This window comes from Bos grunniens, chromosome 3 (genome assembly GCF_055505025.1).
Source record: "Bos grunniens cultivar Pamir isolate PY7600 chromosome 3, Bosgru_T2T1.0, whole genome shotgun sequence".
NCBI classification, from domain to species: Eukaryota; Metazoa; Chordata; class Mammalia; order Artiodactyla; family Bovidae; genus Bos; species Bos grunniens.
Genome location: NC_141167.1, coordinates 41,521,625 through 41,537,744, shown reverse-complemented (window position 1 = coordinate 41,537,744; position 16,120 = coordinate 41,521,625). Strand labels below are relative to the sequence as shown.

At 39.3% G+C, this 16,120-nt stretch overlaps 1 protein-coding gene across 4 annotated transcripts in view; it reads right to left on the bottom strand.

The window, feature by feature from the left end:
• DNAJC6 (DnaJ heat shock protein family (Hsp40) member C6) overlaps nucleotides 1–16,120 on the bottom strand; it is a 179,958-nt gene that overhangs the window by 26,514 nt on the left and 137,324 nt on the right. For all 4 annotated transcript variants that reach the window (XM_086390402.1, XM_086390404.1, XM_086390400.1 and 1 more), the window contains exons 7-12: nucleotides 15,622–15,816; nucleotides 14,604–14,721; nucleotides 11,142–11,221; nucleotides 10,108–10,301; nucleotides 9,927–10,007; nucleotides 816–1,250 (exon numbers count right to left, since the gene is read on the bottom strand). In XM_086390402.1, coding sequence (XP_086246528.1) covers nucleotides 816–1,250; nucleotides 9,927–10,007; nucleotides 10,108–10,301; nucleotides 11,142–11,221; nucleotides 14,604–14,721; nucleotides 15,622–15,816 — 1,103 coding nt within the window. The remainder of the gene's footprint in view (nucleotides 1–815; nucleotides 1,251–9,926; nucleotides 10,008–10,107; nucleotides 10,302–11,141; nucleotides 11,222–14,603; nucleotides 14,722–15,621; nucleotides 15,817–16,120) is intronic.

Genomic DNA, 16,120 nt, shown 5'->3' with positions numbered 1-16,120 from the left:
ACCTATGTTAAATTAGGCTTCCCTGGTGGCTCAGATGTTAAAGAGTCTGCCTGCAAACGTCAAAAAAATGTGGATGGCCAGCCACAAGAAGGATTGAGTCGGTGGCAATGAGCGGAGTGAAGCTGACTGAGCCTCATGGGGCTCAAACTCTTTATCTGGCACCAACTGCTCCACTCCATCAGCTGTGCTGCTGGCAGGGGTCCCTTAAATATATCTTAAATTAATTAAGTGCTTCTCTTTACAGCAAAAACGTATTCAGAAAACTACAGTTTCAAGAAGCCATTACAGGAAAACTGAGGGAAAGCTCAGGAGTCAAATGACCTAGTTTTGGGCCCAGGGACTCGCTATATAAAAGTACATTACTAATTTGACTCTAAGCCTCTGTTTCCTCAACTAGAAAATGCAGATAACAATAGCACCTTATTTACTGTGTTTTTATAAAGACTGAATTCATGGCTGGTGTTAAATTCCATGTTTGGCAAATAGTGAGTACCCCACAAATAGTTGCTGTTATTGTTAATAACAATTCATCAATCTACACCTCCAAGAAGAAATAAATAAGCAGCTGAGGGATTGAAGCCTTAAAAAAAAAGTAAGGGTGATAAACTCAAATATTCTTTCTTAGACTGTCCTACCAAAATGGACAGTATTTCTACTTCCTCTTGTGGTTCCCACTGACATGAAGATACAGACCTTCTGCAGACTTTTAGGGAGATCAGAAAAGGCTAGATTATGAGGAAAGTTCGATTCCACCTGCTTGACCCAAAAGTTATAATTCAACACTGAGAAGTACACCACAATATGGAAACAATTACCTTCTCCTACTCTCAGTGTTGGAGATGCAGAGGTGGAGGTGGCAGATCGGCGTGGTGTGGACTGGGTGGATGTAGGTCCACTCGGGTGAAACACGTCGTCCACCCCTGACTGTCCAGACTGGACGGGACCGGCTGCACCTCCGCCCCCGAACAGGTCACTCAGAAGTTCGGAATTGGAGGGAGGAGCTGCCGGCGAAGAGAAGTTCTTACTCACTGCAGACCCTTCTAGACCCAGAAGATCCACATCCTCAGGGGGTGCAGGGGCAGCTGGCTCCTGCTGCTTTTTGCTGGGCTTCCTGGCTGCGTGAGGTTTGTCACCATTGGCATTGCCATGTGGGCTGGACAGCGTCAGAAGCTCATCGTCTGACTGCTCACTCTCCTGATTCACTAGGGCAGCGTGGTCCTCCTCGCAGAATGACTTCTCCGATTTCTGATCTAAGGAAGGCCAGTATGCCAGAAACAGTCAGTCACCAGCCACAGAATTACTGCTTTTTGTTAGAGTCTACACACTTAAGTTCAGAAAGAGAGAAAGAGCAGCCTGGAAAAAACAATGCTTTTAGACTCTTACTGATGGAAAACTTGATGTATTTCACATAACATTCAATTACTATCTGATGAGCATTTGAGAGGAATATAGCATAGGCATGAAGACCAAAAACTCTAGAATCAGCCCAAGTTTGAATCTCATCTCTGCTACTTACTGGCTCTGTGCTGAGACAGTGGCTTTACTTCTCTGTGCCTTGGTTTTCCCCTCTGCAAAACGGGAGTAGTAAATAGAACCTAGCTCCCATTGAGTGTTGTGAAAATTACATGAGATTCGATATGGAAAGTGCTCAGATCAATAGTAAGTAGTACTTAAGTGGTTTTTCTTATTTTTAAAATTACTACTACCACCATCCTCTTTTTCTTCCCAGCACTATGCTAGGTGCTTTGAAAAAAAACAAAACATCGTTTCCTAGTCCTTGCTGCCTCCTCTCATGGTCTTTTTCTTCTTCAAATGACCTGCAGCCAAAAGCAGGGCCTTTTTCCCACAGTCTGGAGCAGAAGTGAACCCCATGCCTAATAAGTGACCAGAGGAAATGGCTCTGGTGTTAGGATGGCCCTTTACACCAACTGGGAGGAGCTACTTTCAGCATAAAATGGGCAGCAGGAAAGATTTGCAGCAGGAAATTCCTTTCTTCTGGGGAAGGAATGGAGAGGCTGGTGAGTGACATTCCAGGCCCTCCATGGGGCAGATGGCCCTATGAAACTTCATCTCCTGGCAGCTAGATCCCTGTTCCAAACCAAGTGCAGATCCACATCCCTCCTCCCCAGTTCTGAAAAGCAAAAAGCTGTGAAAAACTAAAGGTTTCCCTACGTTTGTGGGAAAATCTGACTAGAACTGATGTGAAAGTTACTTATAAATGTCTTCATTGATTTCACTCAGGGCTATGAGTTATGTTTCACTGCAGACATTTTTTTTTTCTTTTTCTTTTTTTATTGAAGGATAATTGCTTTACAGAATTCTGTTGTTTTCTGTCAAACTTCAACATGTATCAGCCATAGGTATACATATATCCCCTCCCTTTTGAACCTCCCTCCCATCTCCCTCCCCATCCCACCCCTCTAGGTTGATACAGAGCCTGTTTGAGTTTCCTGAGCCATACAGCAAATTCCCATTGGCTATCTATTTTACATATGGTAATGTAAGTTTCCATGTTACTCTTTCCATACATCTCACCCTCTCCTCCTCTCTCTCCATGTCCATAAGTCTATTCTCTATGTCTGCTTCTCCACTGCTGCCCTGTAAATAAATTCTTCAGTACCATTTTTCTAGATTCTGTACATGTGCATTAGAATATGATATTTATCTTTCTGACTCACTTCACTCTGTATAATAGGTTCTAGGTTCATCCACCTCATCAGAACTGACTCAAATGGGTTCCTTTTTATGGCCTGAGTAATATTCCATTGTGTATATGTACCACAAATTCTTTATCCATTCATCTGTTGATGGGCATCTAGGTTGCTTCCATGTTCTAGCTATTGTAAATAGTGCTGCAATGAACATTAGGATACATGCACCTTTTCAATTTTGGTTTCCTCAGGGTATATGCCTAGGAGTGGAATTTCTGGGTCATATGGTGGGTTTATTCCTAGTTTTTTAAGGAATCTCCATACCGTCTTCCACAGTAGCTGTATCAATCTACATTCCCACTAACAGTGCAAGAGCATTCCTTCTCCATACCCTCTCCAGCATCTATTGTTTGTAGACTTTTTGATGATGGCCATTCTGACTGGTGTGAGGTAATATTTCATTGTAGTTTTGATTTGCATTTCTCTAATAATGAGTGATGTTGAGCATCTTTTCATGTGTTTGTTAGCCATCTGTATGTCTTCTTTGGAGAAATGTCTGTTTAGATCTTTTTCCTACTTTTTAATTGGGTTGTTTTTCTGGCATGAACTGCTTGTATATTTTGGAAATTAATCCTTTGTCAGTTGTTTCATTTGCTGTTATTTTCTCCCATTCTGAGGGCTGTCTTTTCACCTTGCTTATAATTTCCTTTGCTGTTCTAAAGTTTTTCAGTTTAATCAGGTCCCACTTATTTACTTTTGTTTTTATTTCCATTACTCTAGGAGGTGGGTCATAGAGGATCTTGCTTTGATTTATGTCATCCAGCATTCTGCCTATGTTTTCCTCCTAAGAGTTTTATAGTTTCTGGTCTTACATTTAGGTCTTTAGGAAGTGTTCTAATTTCATTCTTTTACATGCAGCTGTCCAGTTTTCCCAGCACCATTTATTGAAGAGGCGGTCTTTGCCCCATTGTATACTCCTACCTCCTTTGTCAAAAATAAGGTACCCATAGGTGCATGGGTTTATTTCTGGGCTTTCTATCTTGTTCCATTGGTCTATATTTCTGTTTTTGTGCCAGTACCGTACTGTCTTGATGACTGTAAGTTTGTAGTATAATCTGAAGTCAGGAAGGTTGATTCCTCCAGCTCCATTCTTCTTTCTCAAGACTACTTTGGCTATTTGGGGTCTTTCGTGTTTCCACGTGAATTGTGAAATTTTTTGTTCCAGTTCTGTGAAAAATACCATTGGTAATTTGATAGGGATTACATTGAATCTGTCCGACTCTGTGTGACCCCATAGACAGCAGCCCAACAGGCTCCTCTGTCGCTGGGATTCTCCAGGCAAGAATACTGGAGTGGGTTGCCACTTCCTTCTCCAATGCATGAATGTGAAAAGTGAAAGTGAAGTCGCTCAGTCATGTCTAACCCTTAGCGACCCCATGGACTGTAGCCTACCAGGCTCCTCCATCCATGGGATTCTCCAGGCAAGAGTACTGGAGTGGGGTGCCATTGCCTGTAGATTGCATTTGGTAGTATTGTCATTTTCACAGTATTGATTCTTCCTACCCAGGAACATGGAATATCTCTCCATCTGTTTATATCATCTTTGATTTCTTTCATTAGTGTCTTATAATTTTCTGTGTATAGCTCTTTTGTCTCCTTAGGTAAGTTTAGTCCTAGATATTTAATTCTTTTTGTTGTAATGGTGAATGGGATTGACTCCTTCATTTACTCTTTCTGATTTTTCATTGTTAGTATATAGAAATACAAGTGGTTTCTGTGTATTGATTTTGTATCCTGCAACTTTGCTAAATTCACTGATTAGCTCTAGTAATTTTCTGATACTATCTTTAAGGGTTTCTATGTACAGTATCATGTCATCTGCAAACAGTGAGACTTGACTTCTTTTCTGATCTGGATTCCTTTTATTTCTTTTTCTTCTCTGATTATGGTAGCTAGGACTTGAATAATAGTGGTGAAAGTGGACTATTGAATAATAGTGGTGAAAGTGGACACCCTTGTCTTGTTTCTGATCTTAGGGGGAATGCTTTCAGTTTCCCAACATTGAGAATAATGTTTGCTGTAGGTTCATCATATATGCCCTTTACTATGTTGAGGTAGGTTCCTTCTATGCCCATTTTTTGAAGAGTTTAAACCATAAATGGGTGCTGAATTTTGTCAAAGGCTTTTTCTGCATTTATTGAGATTATCACATGATTTTTATCTTTCAATTTGTTAATATGGTGTAGAGTCCTTGCATTCTTGGAATAACTCAACTTGATCACAGTGTATGAGCTTTGTGATGTGTTACTGAATTCTGTTTGCTAAAATTTTGTTGAGGATTTTTGCATCCATGTTCTTCAGTGATATTGGCCTGTAGTTTTCATCTTTTGTGTTGTCTTTGTCTGGTTTTGGTATCAGGGTGATGGCAGCCTTGTAGAATGAGTTTGGAAGTGTTCTTTCCTCTGCAATTTTTTGTAAGAGTTTTAGAAGGATAGGCATTAGCTCTTCTCTAAATATTTGACAGAATCTTCCTGTGAAGCCATCTGGTCCTGGGCTCTTGTTTTTTGGGAGATATTTGATCACAGCTTTAATTTCTGTACTTATAATTGGGTTGTTCATAATTTCTATTTCTTCCTGGTTCAGTCTTGGAAGATTGAACTTTTCTAATAATCTGTCCATTTCTTCCAGGTTATCCATTTTATTGCCATATAGTTGTTCATAATAGTCTCTTCTAATCCTTTGTATTTCTGCATTGTCTGTTGTAACCTCTCCTTTTTTATTTCTAATTTTGTTGATTTGATTCTTCTCTCTTTTTTTTTTTTTTTGGATGAATCTGGCTAAAGGTTTGCTAATTTTGTTTATCTTCTCAAAGAACTAGCTTTTGGTTTTATTAACCTTTACTATTGTTTCTTTCATTTCTTTTTCATTTATTTCTGCTCAGATCTTTATGATTTCTTTCCTTCTACTAAGTTTTTTTGGGGTTTTGTTCTTCCTTTTTCAGCTGTTTTAGGTGTAAAGTTAGGTTGTCTATTCGATGAGCTTCTTATTTGTTGAGGTAGGATTGTATGGCTATAAACTTCCCTCTTAGAACTGGTTTTGCTGCATCCCACAGGTTTTGAGTTGTTGTGTTTTCATTGTCATTTGTCTCTAGCAATTTATTTCTTTTTTGATTTCTTCAGTAACCTGTTGGTTATTTAGAAATGTGTTGTTTAATTTCCATGTGTTTGTGTTTCTTAACAGCTTTTTTTTCTTATAATTGATACCTAGTCTCATAACTCTGTGATTGGAGAAGATGCTTGCTATGATTTCAATTTTCTTAAATTAACTGAGGTTTGATTTGGGACCCAAGATGTGGTCTATCCTGGAGAATGTTCCATGTGCACTTGAGAAGAAGGTGTATTCTTCTGCATTTGGATGCAAATGTCCTGAAGATATCAATGAGATCCATCTCATCTAATGTGTCATTTAAGACTTGTGTTTCCTTATTAATTTTCTGTTTTGATAATCTGTTCATTGGTGTGAGTGGAGTGTTAAAGTCTCCTACTATTATTGTTACTGTCAATTTCTCCTTTATGTCTGTTACTATTTGTCTTATGTATTGAGGTGCTCCTATGTTAGGTGCATAGATATTTACAATTGTTGTGTCTTCCTCTTGTATTGATCCCTTGATCATTAAAGAATGTCCTTCCTTATCTCTTGTAATATTCTTTATATTAAGGTCTATTTTTTTGGATAGGAGGATTGCTACTCCAGCTTTCTTTTGCTTCCCATTTGCATGGAATATATTTTTCCTTCCTCTCACTTTCAGTCTATATGTGTCTTTAGGTCTGAAGTAGGTTTCTTGTAGACAGCATATATATGGGTCTTGTTTTTGTATCCATTCAGCCAGTCTGTGTCTTTTTGTTGGAACATTTAATCCATTTACATTTAAAGTAATTATCATGTTCCTATTGCCATTTTCTTGATTGTTTGGGGTTGATTTGTAGATCCTTTTTCTTCTCTTGTATTTCTTGACTATGTCAATCACTTTAACATTTGTTGTAAAGCTGGTTTGGTGGTACTGAATTCTCTTAACTTTGGCTTGTCTGAAAAGCTTTTTATTTCTCCATCAATTTTGAATGAGATCCTTGCCGGGTACAGTAATCTTGATTGTAGATTTTTCCCTTTCAGTACTTTAAATATATCCTGCCATTCCCTTCTGGCCTGCAGAGTTTCTGCTGAAAGATCAACTGTTAAGTGTATGGGGTTTCCCCTGTATGTTACTTGTTGCTTCTTCCTTACTGCTTTTAATATTCTTTGTGTTTAGTCTTGCTAGTTTAATTAGTATGTGTCTTGGCATGTTTCTTCTTGGGTTTATCCTGTATGGGCTCTTTGTGCCTCTTAGACTTGATTGACTATTTGCTTTTCCATGTTGGGGAAATTTTCAACTATAATCTCTTCAAAATTTTTACCTTATTCTGCTCTTCAGAAGTTATTTCCACCATTTTATCTTCCAACTCACTGATTCGTTCTTCTGTTTCAGATATTCTGCTATTGATTCCTTCTAGAGTTTTTTTAATTTCAGTAATTGTGTTGTTTGTCTCTGTATGTTTATTCTTTAATTCTCCTAGGTCTTTGTTAATTGATTCTTCCATTTTCTCCGTTCTGTTTTCAAGTTTTTGATCATTTTTACTATCATTATTCTGAATTCTTTTTCATGTAGTTTGCTTATTTCCTCTTCATTTATTTGGACTTCTGTATTTCTAGTTTGTTCCTTCCTTTGTATAGTATTTCTCTCCCTTCTCATTATTATTATTTTTAACTTATTGTGTTTGAGGTCTCCTTTTCCCAGGCTTGAAGGAAAGTTGAATTCTTTCCTTGAAGAAGGTTGAATTCTTTCTTCCTTTTTGTTTCTGCCCTCCTAAGCTTGGTCCAGTGGTCTGTGTAAGCTTCGTACAGGGTGAGAATTGTGCTGAGTTTTTGTTTGTTTGTTTTTCCTCTGATGGGCAAAGCTGAGTGAGGTGGTAATTCTGTCTGCTGATGATTGGGTTTTTATTTTTGTCTTTTTGCTGTTTAGGTGAGGCATCCTGCACAGAGTACTAATGGTGGTTGGGTGATGCCAGGCCTTGTATTCAAGTAGTTTCCTTTGTGTGAATTCTCACTATTTGACACTCCTTGGGTTAGTTCTCTGGTACTCTAGGTCTTGGAGTCAGTGCTCCCACTCCAAATGCTCAGGGCTTGATCTACAATGTTGCAAACTTTATGAGAGCAGTGAGGCCAACAGAGAGTACCAGGACCTCAGTGTTTGACTTTTCTACTTTTCTGATGTTTCACCTCCCCAAATTTCACAATATAGCCATTTCCTCGCAAACCAGAAGGGAAGATCCTTGAGGACTGAGGATATCCTTGTTTCTCTAGCCCCTATTACAATGCCTGGTCCATTGCAAAAGCTCAATGTGTGATCTGGTCTGCCTAAAGCTGGGACACCTACAGCAGCAACTTCTTCCAGCCCCTCACTGCAGACATTTTAACATATTTAATGACATGCTGTTGTCTGAGATACACTCAGGGGTGCTAAGTAATATGCAGTTTATTTATCATATTGACTTTCTAACGTGCAAAAAATTCTTCATTCCTAAATCCATCTGGCTCTGTGCAGTTCAGTTAAAAGACTGTGCATTTGTGCTAAACCTATTTTATAGCCTGATAAGAAGATTTCTCAAGTACTTACTAAAATAGCAGAGGAAAGTAAAAGTAAAGTTTTATTAAAAGCTCTTATGTGAAGAAGCAAGATGAAGGAAAAACCAAGAGGGGACTGGGAAATCTACCTGCTATCTAGATTTCATTGGGTTTTCCCATTTTTAAAATGTTTTTGATCCCAATTCTCAGTAGAAAATTCTGAAAGAATCTAAAAAGGGTGGATATATGTACAACAGATTCACTTTATAGTACACCTGAAAACACCACAACATTGTAAATCAACTATTTCCCAATAAAAATTTTAAAAAAAGAAAATTCTGAAAGTAAACCTTTCAATTCAAAGGAATTCTATAAACAACTTTTTCATCACACATGGAAAACTCTGTGTAGGCAATGGGAATAGTGTGTTATATTGACACGGAAAGGAAAGTCAACCAAGAGGATTTTAAGTACACTATCGCCAGAGGCAGTTTCCTACCCCTTTCTTAAGAAAGTCCTTACCATGGAATTCCGCATTCAATCTTGCAGTTAACCTCAGCAAACTCTAAAGCAAAGGGGTGTTGCTGCTGCTGCTGCTAAGTCGCATCAGTCGTGTCCGACTCTGTGTGACCGCATAGACGGCAGCCCACCAGGCTCCCCCGTCCCTGGGATTCTCCAGGCAAGAACACTGGAATGGGTTGCCATTTCCTTCTCCAATGCACGAAAGTGAAAAGTGAAAGTGAGGTCGATCAGTCGTGTCCGACTCCTAGCGACCCCACGGACTGAAGCACGCCAGGCTCCTCCGTCCATGGGATTTTCCAGGCAAGAGTACTGGAGTGGGGTGCCGTTGCCTTCTCCCAAGCAAAGGGGTATCAATCAGAATACCAATGCTAATCTACTGGGAGCTGTCCAGAATTTTATGTTGGGAAAGATTCTAAACATATCTCCAGGTTCTGCAAAAAAGGATATTGCAATCAAGTCCAACCTCTGTCAAGGTTTTTAAAGCAAGTAGCAGAGATATAAGAATCACAGGGACGGCGGAGCCTGGTGGGCTGCCATCTATGGGGTCGCGCAGAGTCAGACACAAATGAATCGACTTAGCAGCAGCCGCAGCAGCAGCAGAGATATGTAGGTAGTGTTTGCCTTCCCTGCACCAGGGAAGCTCAGCTCTGCTCTGCTAGTGGTCAAAGCCCTGGGCAGGGTGGAGGTGGGTGTTGCCAGATTTTTTATTTTTGGAGAATTTAGTTAAGGCCGTGAGATAGAGTTCTTTGCTAATTTTTTGTGTGTGTCAGCAGTGTAAATGGAGATCCTAGAAAATACCATGATTATTCATAAACCCAGTGCTGTGAGCCAAAACACCGCATAATAGAAAAGGTAGAGTTCAGCTTAAAATGGCCTTTTGCATCAGTCTAATAGCATCCATGGAGTTCAGAGTAGGAAAGTTGCCTCATATGGAAAAGGAATGAGCAGGAAGAATGTGAAATAACATGTTAGATAGATGACTTCTTAGTGTTGTTTTTACTTTAGACTGTTTCAAGGACTAATCATTTTTATAGAAGAACCATGTGATTTAACCATCTAACCATGTAACTTAAAGAAATGCTTGGAAATAAATACCTTGCCAGCAGAGAGTGGAAAAGAAGCCACCTTGCCCAAAATGTCTGGGATTATCTGGAGGGATATCTATTGGAGCCTGTCCTGCAAGACAAAAGATATCAAGGAAACACAGGAAATAAATAAATGAGATAAATAACACAGAGGCTTCATTCTGAAAACTAAACCACTGGATGACTCATACCTCCTAAGACCAGAGTATCTTGATGCTCCTGGTGAGAAGAGAAGAGGATGCTGGGGTTGACATCTTTTGTGCAATAATGTTCCCACGGTGGGGTTAGCTCCATCACTTTGTCGTGAGGCTGTAGTTCTACATCCAGAGTTACCTGAAATAGCTGAGGATATTTTTCTGGTACATCACATGCATCCAACTCAGGCCTAAATAGGAATTTAGAAGAATAAAGTCAGTGAAAAACAATGGAACCAGTATGATGTTCAATGCAGAAACCATTGTAGATGGATTCTGAGGTTCAGTCTGAGACTCATTTCTAAGGAAAAATCAACCATTACCGCATAAGAGACTTTACTGTTCTGAGCCTCAGTTTCCTCATCAAGATAAAAGAGGAGAAGAATGCCTACTTGTAGAATTTAGATACTACTGCTTGTGAAAGCATTCCAGATAGCAGGGCAGATATATCCTGACGGTGTACACTGGCATGTCCAAATCAGTTGTTAAAATAGTGAAAAAGGCTCACAGCCACCATCCTGAGCTCCTGAATGTCTACTCCTAACCTGGCTCTAGCAATTCCCACCTATCACCCCAGTTTCAGCCACTCTCGTGGGTCCCCTAGACTGCACTATAATACAGCAACTAATATCTGATGCAGAGGTCCCAGGGGACCCTGCTTCAGTGCTACCGCCAGGCATCCATTCTGATGGGTCTTTGTTGATTCCATTTCCTTCCCTGTTGCAAAACACAAAGAAATACAGATGCAAAGGATGACCATACTGAAACTCTGTTCCTTCTCTGCTCACTTCTGTTCCCCCACAAGGTATTTCAGATCTTTTCATTTGAAGTCTGATCCATTTGTGTTTATGACAAATTATATCCAACTGAGAGTTGTAAAATGCAACCAGCCTCCAGTATGCTGCTAAGCCACAGGCACAGAATTTGGGGTGACGGGGAAGCTGTCACATGGGCACTAATTGCTGGCACTAACTGCCAGCATTTCACAGCTCCTTGGATTGAAAAGGCAGGTTGGCCCAAGTAGCACTTACTTGGTGAACTTTAAAACTGTTGTGTCCAGTGGAATGAATCCAGTATGAAACTGAAGCTGAAATATTTGAGTGTTGGTCACCTAAAAAATACAAAAGCAGCACATTACAATCAATCAGTGAAGAGGGAACCAGATCAAATGATTATATTTGGGGGAGTCATACATCATCAACTGCTTCTATATCTGCACTTTGAATTTTTAGTTTACTAGTTACTTTGAAGTTTACTATGAATATTAAACAACCTCATTTGGATCTAGCCCAGCTTCACTTCCAACCTCTCCTCTCCATAAACTCTTTTGTGGCAAGCCATTCCCTCATCTCTGAGACCCTATGTTCTTGCACCTTGCCATACTTTGACTCATCTCATTCCTTCTGTCCAGGATGCCCCTGTTCCAACCTGATGAACTTTCCTTCTGTCCAGGATGCCCCTATTCCAACCTGATGAACTAATCCTTCAAGATCCACCTTCACATCTTCTGTAGCCTTTCTGAGCCACCACTGGATAGAATAAACTGCTACCTTTATGCCATCTCATCCTACCTCTATAATGGTAGTGGATACTTATACATGTGTGAATTTCCCCTGAACTCCTAAAAGGCAGTCTTACTTTTGTCAATCCTAAACCCCTAGGCAATGACTGCCATAGAACATGTACTTAGAAAATACTTGGTGACTTAAAATACGAACATTTGCTATGAACATTAGGGTGCATATATATTTTCAAATTAGTGTTTTCATTTTCTTCAGACAGATACCCAAGTGTGAAATTGCAGGATCAGTTGGATAGTATCACTGACTCAATGAACATGAGTTTGAGCAAACTCCAGGAGATAGTGAAGGACAAGGAAGCCTGACGTGCTGCAGTCCACGGAGTCACAAAGAGTCAGACACAACTTAGTGACCGAGCAACGACAACATGGTAGCTACTCTTCACTTGAGGGGGAGGGAAACGCTATATTGCTTTCCATATTGCTGTAGCAACTTACATCCCCACCAGCTGTGTATTAGGGTTCCCTTTCCTCCACATCACTGCCACAATAACACTTGATATTTCTTGTCTTTTTGACAATAGCCATTCTATTCTGATGGGTGTGAGGTGATATCTCAGCGTGGTTTTGAGTTGCATTTCCCTGATGATTAGTGATGTTGAGCATCTTTTCATGAGTCTGTTGGCCATCTGTATGTTTCTTTGGGGGGAAAAAAATGTCTGTTTAGGTCTTGTGCCCATTTTTAAATTGGATTGTTTGTTTTCTTAATATTGAGTTCATAGCAGTATTATTCACAATAGATATGGAAGAATCTGAGTGCCCATTGACAGATGAATGAATAATGTGATATATGTTAATCATATACATATATATGTGTATATATATACACACATACACATATACATATATATTTATGTAGCATAAAAAAAGAATAAAATCTTGCCATTTGTAGCACCATGCACGGACCTGAAGGGTATTATGCTTAGTGAGATAAGTCAGACAGAGAAAGAGAAATACTGTATGCTTTCACTTATATGTGGACTATAAAAAACAAACAAAAAAAAATGAACAATAAAACAGGAACAGACTCACACACACATGGAACAAACCAGTGGTTGTCACAGGGGAGAAATGTGAAATAGGTGAAGGAGACTAAGAGATACAAGTTGCCAGTTACAAAATAAAGTCACAAGAATGTAGTATATGGCACACAAGGGAGCATAGTCAATATTTTATAACAACTCTGTATGGTGTATACTCTATAAAAATACAAATCACTATGCTGGACACTTGAAATAATATAACATTTTAAGTCAACTGTACTTCAATACATAATTTTTTTTAATGCAATTACTTGTAGCGTCATTTGTGATATCCCAACAGTGGCGATAACTCAAATGTTCACCAAATGATGAAGGGATGAACAAAAGCTATATAATCATAAAACGGAACACTGTCTGGCTATGTAAAGTACTGATACAGCAAGGATGAACCTTGAAAACATTAGGCTAAGTGAAAGAAGCCAGCCACAAAAGAGCATACATTGTATGGTTCCATTTATATGAAATGTCTAAAATAGGCAAGTCCATAGAAATAGAAAGCAGATTCCTGGTTGCCTAGGGGATGGAAGAGGAGGAATGGACTGCTGCTAATTAGTGGCTGCTAATATACATAGAGTTTCCTTTGTGGGTGATGAAAACGTTTGGGAATCAGACCGCAGTGCTGTACAACTCTTTGACAGTACTAAAGATAAGAGCGCTGCATACTTCAAAAGGGTGAATTTTATGTCATATCAAATGTATTCCAATTGAAAAACTGAAAAAATGTAATTACTTAATCCCACATTCTTAACAGAGATATCTCCTCTCACAGTGATCCAAACAGGGCACTGTAAAGAAAGACAGGCTGCTACAGAGCAAGATTTGCTCTTCTGCTTCAGGGCTGCCGTCTCCCGGCAACACCACCTGGGCAGTCACAACTTCCAAGTCTTAGTTTTCTCCCCGGTAGAAAGAGGGCAATGGGCATAAGTATTTTTTTTGTTGTTTTCTTTTTTTTAATTGAAGTATAGTTGATTTAGAATGTTGCGTTAATTTCTGCTGCACAGCAAAGTGATTCAGTTATATATATATATGTATATGTATATTTATATATAAATATACACACATTCTTTTTTATATTCTTTCCCATTACGGTTTATCACACGGTTTTGAATATAGTTCCCTGTGGTATTCAGTAGGACACTGTTGTTCATCTATTCTATATACAATAGTTTGCATCTGTTAAGCACAAACTCCCAATCCATCTCCCTCTCTCCCTTGACAACCACAAGTCTGTTCTCTCCATGAGTCTGTCTGTGTTTTGTGGATAAGCTCATTTGTATCATATTTTAGATTCCATATATAAGTGATCTGTGTGTGCATGCTAAGTCGCTTCAGTCATGTCTGACTCTTTGTGACTCTATCAACTGTAGCCCTCCAGGATCCTCTCTGTCCACGGGATTCTCCAGGCAAGAATACTGGAGTGGGTTGCCATGCCCTCCTCCAGGGGACCTTCCTGACCCAGGGATTGAACCCGAGTCTCCTATGTCTCCTGCACTGGCAGGCGGGTTCCTTACCACTAGTGCCACCTGGGAAGCCCAAATAAGTGACAGCACATGGTATTTGTCTTTCTCTTTCTGACTTACTTTATTTAGTATGATAATCTCTAATTCCATCCATGTTGCTGCAAATGGCATTATTTGACGGTTTTTATCTGAATAATACTCCATTGTATGTATGTATATATGCGTATACAACATCTTCATCCATTCATCTATTGATGGACATATACGTCATTTCCGTAAGTAATCTTTAAATGTTTTTTCTAACTCTAAAACCAGAAGTTATTCAAGCCCAACGTGATACAGAAAAAATACTGAAATGCTCCTGTTAAAGGGTCAGCTGAGCTTAAGTCATGATTCTTTCTGAAACCATACCTTAGCCTGTAGCCTGCTTCCAATTGTTGACCTCAAGTGATACATGGAAACAACCACATCTCCTTGCACAGTGATGCTCAAAGGAATGAAGATTTTTCCATCTTGGACACGGTATTCCCTTTAAACAGAGACAAAAACATACTGAAAGAGAGTCTAATTTGGCACAATAACATAGATTCACAGGTATAGTCCTCTGTGACTCTGGTCAAAGCATCTGTTTGTGCAGGCCTGAGCCCAGGAACTATTTCCTAACTTAAGCACAGTTAGGAGCACAGTCTATGCCAACTGGATGCAAATTGGTTCTGCCATGAGATGCCACTGGTCTTCTGCCAGGTCCTCCCTCTTCATCCCATCCTGATTTCTAGATCAATCAATTGCCCATTAGCAGAAATCACTCTCTTCAAATATGGGTAGTCTTAATGTATTTACCTTTCCCTAATTGTAATTTTATGGTAAGAACAGAGAGAGAGAACAAAAACTTCAATGGAGATCAATATAGAAACAGCAGTGAAATACTCTGTGAAGGTCTTGTATAGCAATCTTGAAATTCAATCTATTTCAAATTAACTTCACTTCCTGTTATCACACAGTCCCTTTTCTCCACATCCCCTACCACTTCCCACTGGCACCTGCTCTTTATAATAGGTTCTGAAACATTTTAGTTACATCACCATCCACCTAGTTGCTCACATAGAAACCTCATTCATTTCCAATTCTTCCACTGTCCTCACAAATTCTTATCAAGGTCATCTCCTTTAATGTCCAGGCCTTGTGCCCACACCACTTTCTTAACCCTCATTATAACTCATGTGAGTCCCTTAGCTTGTATCACCACTTGAAGGGGGCTACAGCATCCCTTGATTTCACTGTGCTTTTGTATGATTACCACCTATGTTGAACATTTTTTAAATTACCAGCCACTTCACAATGATATAGTCCTCAAAGGAAGAATAGGATCCAACTTACACAGGAATGGAGCAGTTCACAAGGAGAAATGAAGAAAGGCATCACGACTTACTTCATTCGTTCAAAATCTGCACAGGTTGTATATATTTTGGTTTCTCCAATCAGTACATCGCAGTAAGGGCGACATCCATTTCTCTGTTTGTTGAAAAAAGGAACTGGACTGACAGTGATCGACTTAATTGTGAGAGGCTTGAAGTGAGGGCGGTAGGGTTTGTCTGCTAGGAGGTCACACATGTAGCCCAGGTACCTAAAACACAAGACTGACATTCTGTTGGTGCCAACAACACCAGAAGAAATAAGCAATCGATTTGCTATAAAGTTTATTGTCATACGTTATTAACCTACAGTAAAAATTTACTGTGTTAGTCCCTTAAACATTAACTGGCAAAAGAGAAATGTTGCCAATGATTTAGGAAAGCTTTTATCTAATGACACTGCTGTACTTCCCTCCAAAGATCTCATAGTGAGATATTTATTAAATAAAAAAAGTTTACGGGAGCTTTACACTTTACTCAATATTTGATCTAGCAGATTAAATTTGTTATCAGCTG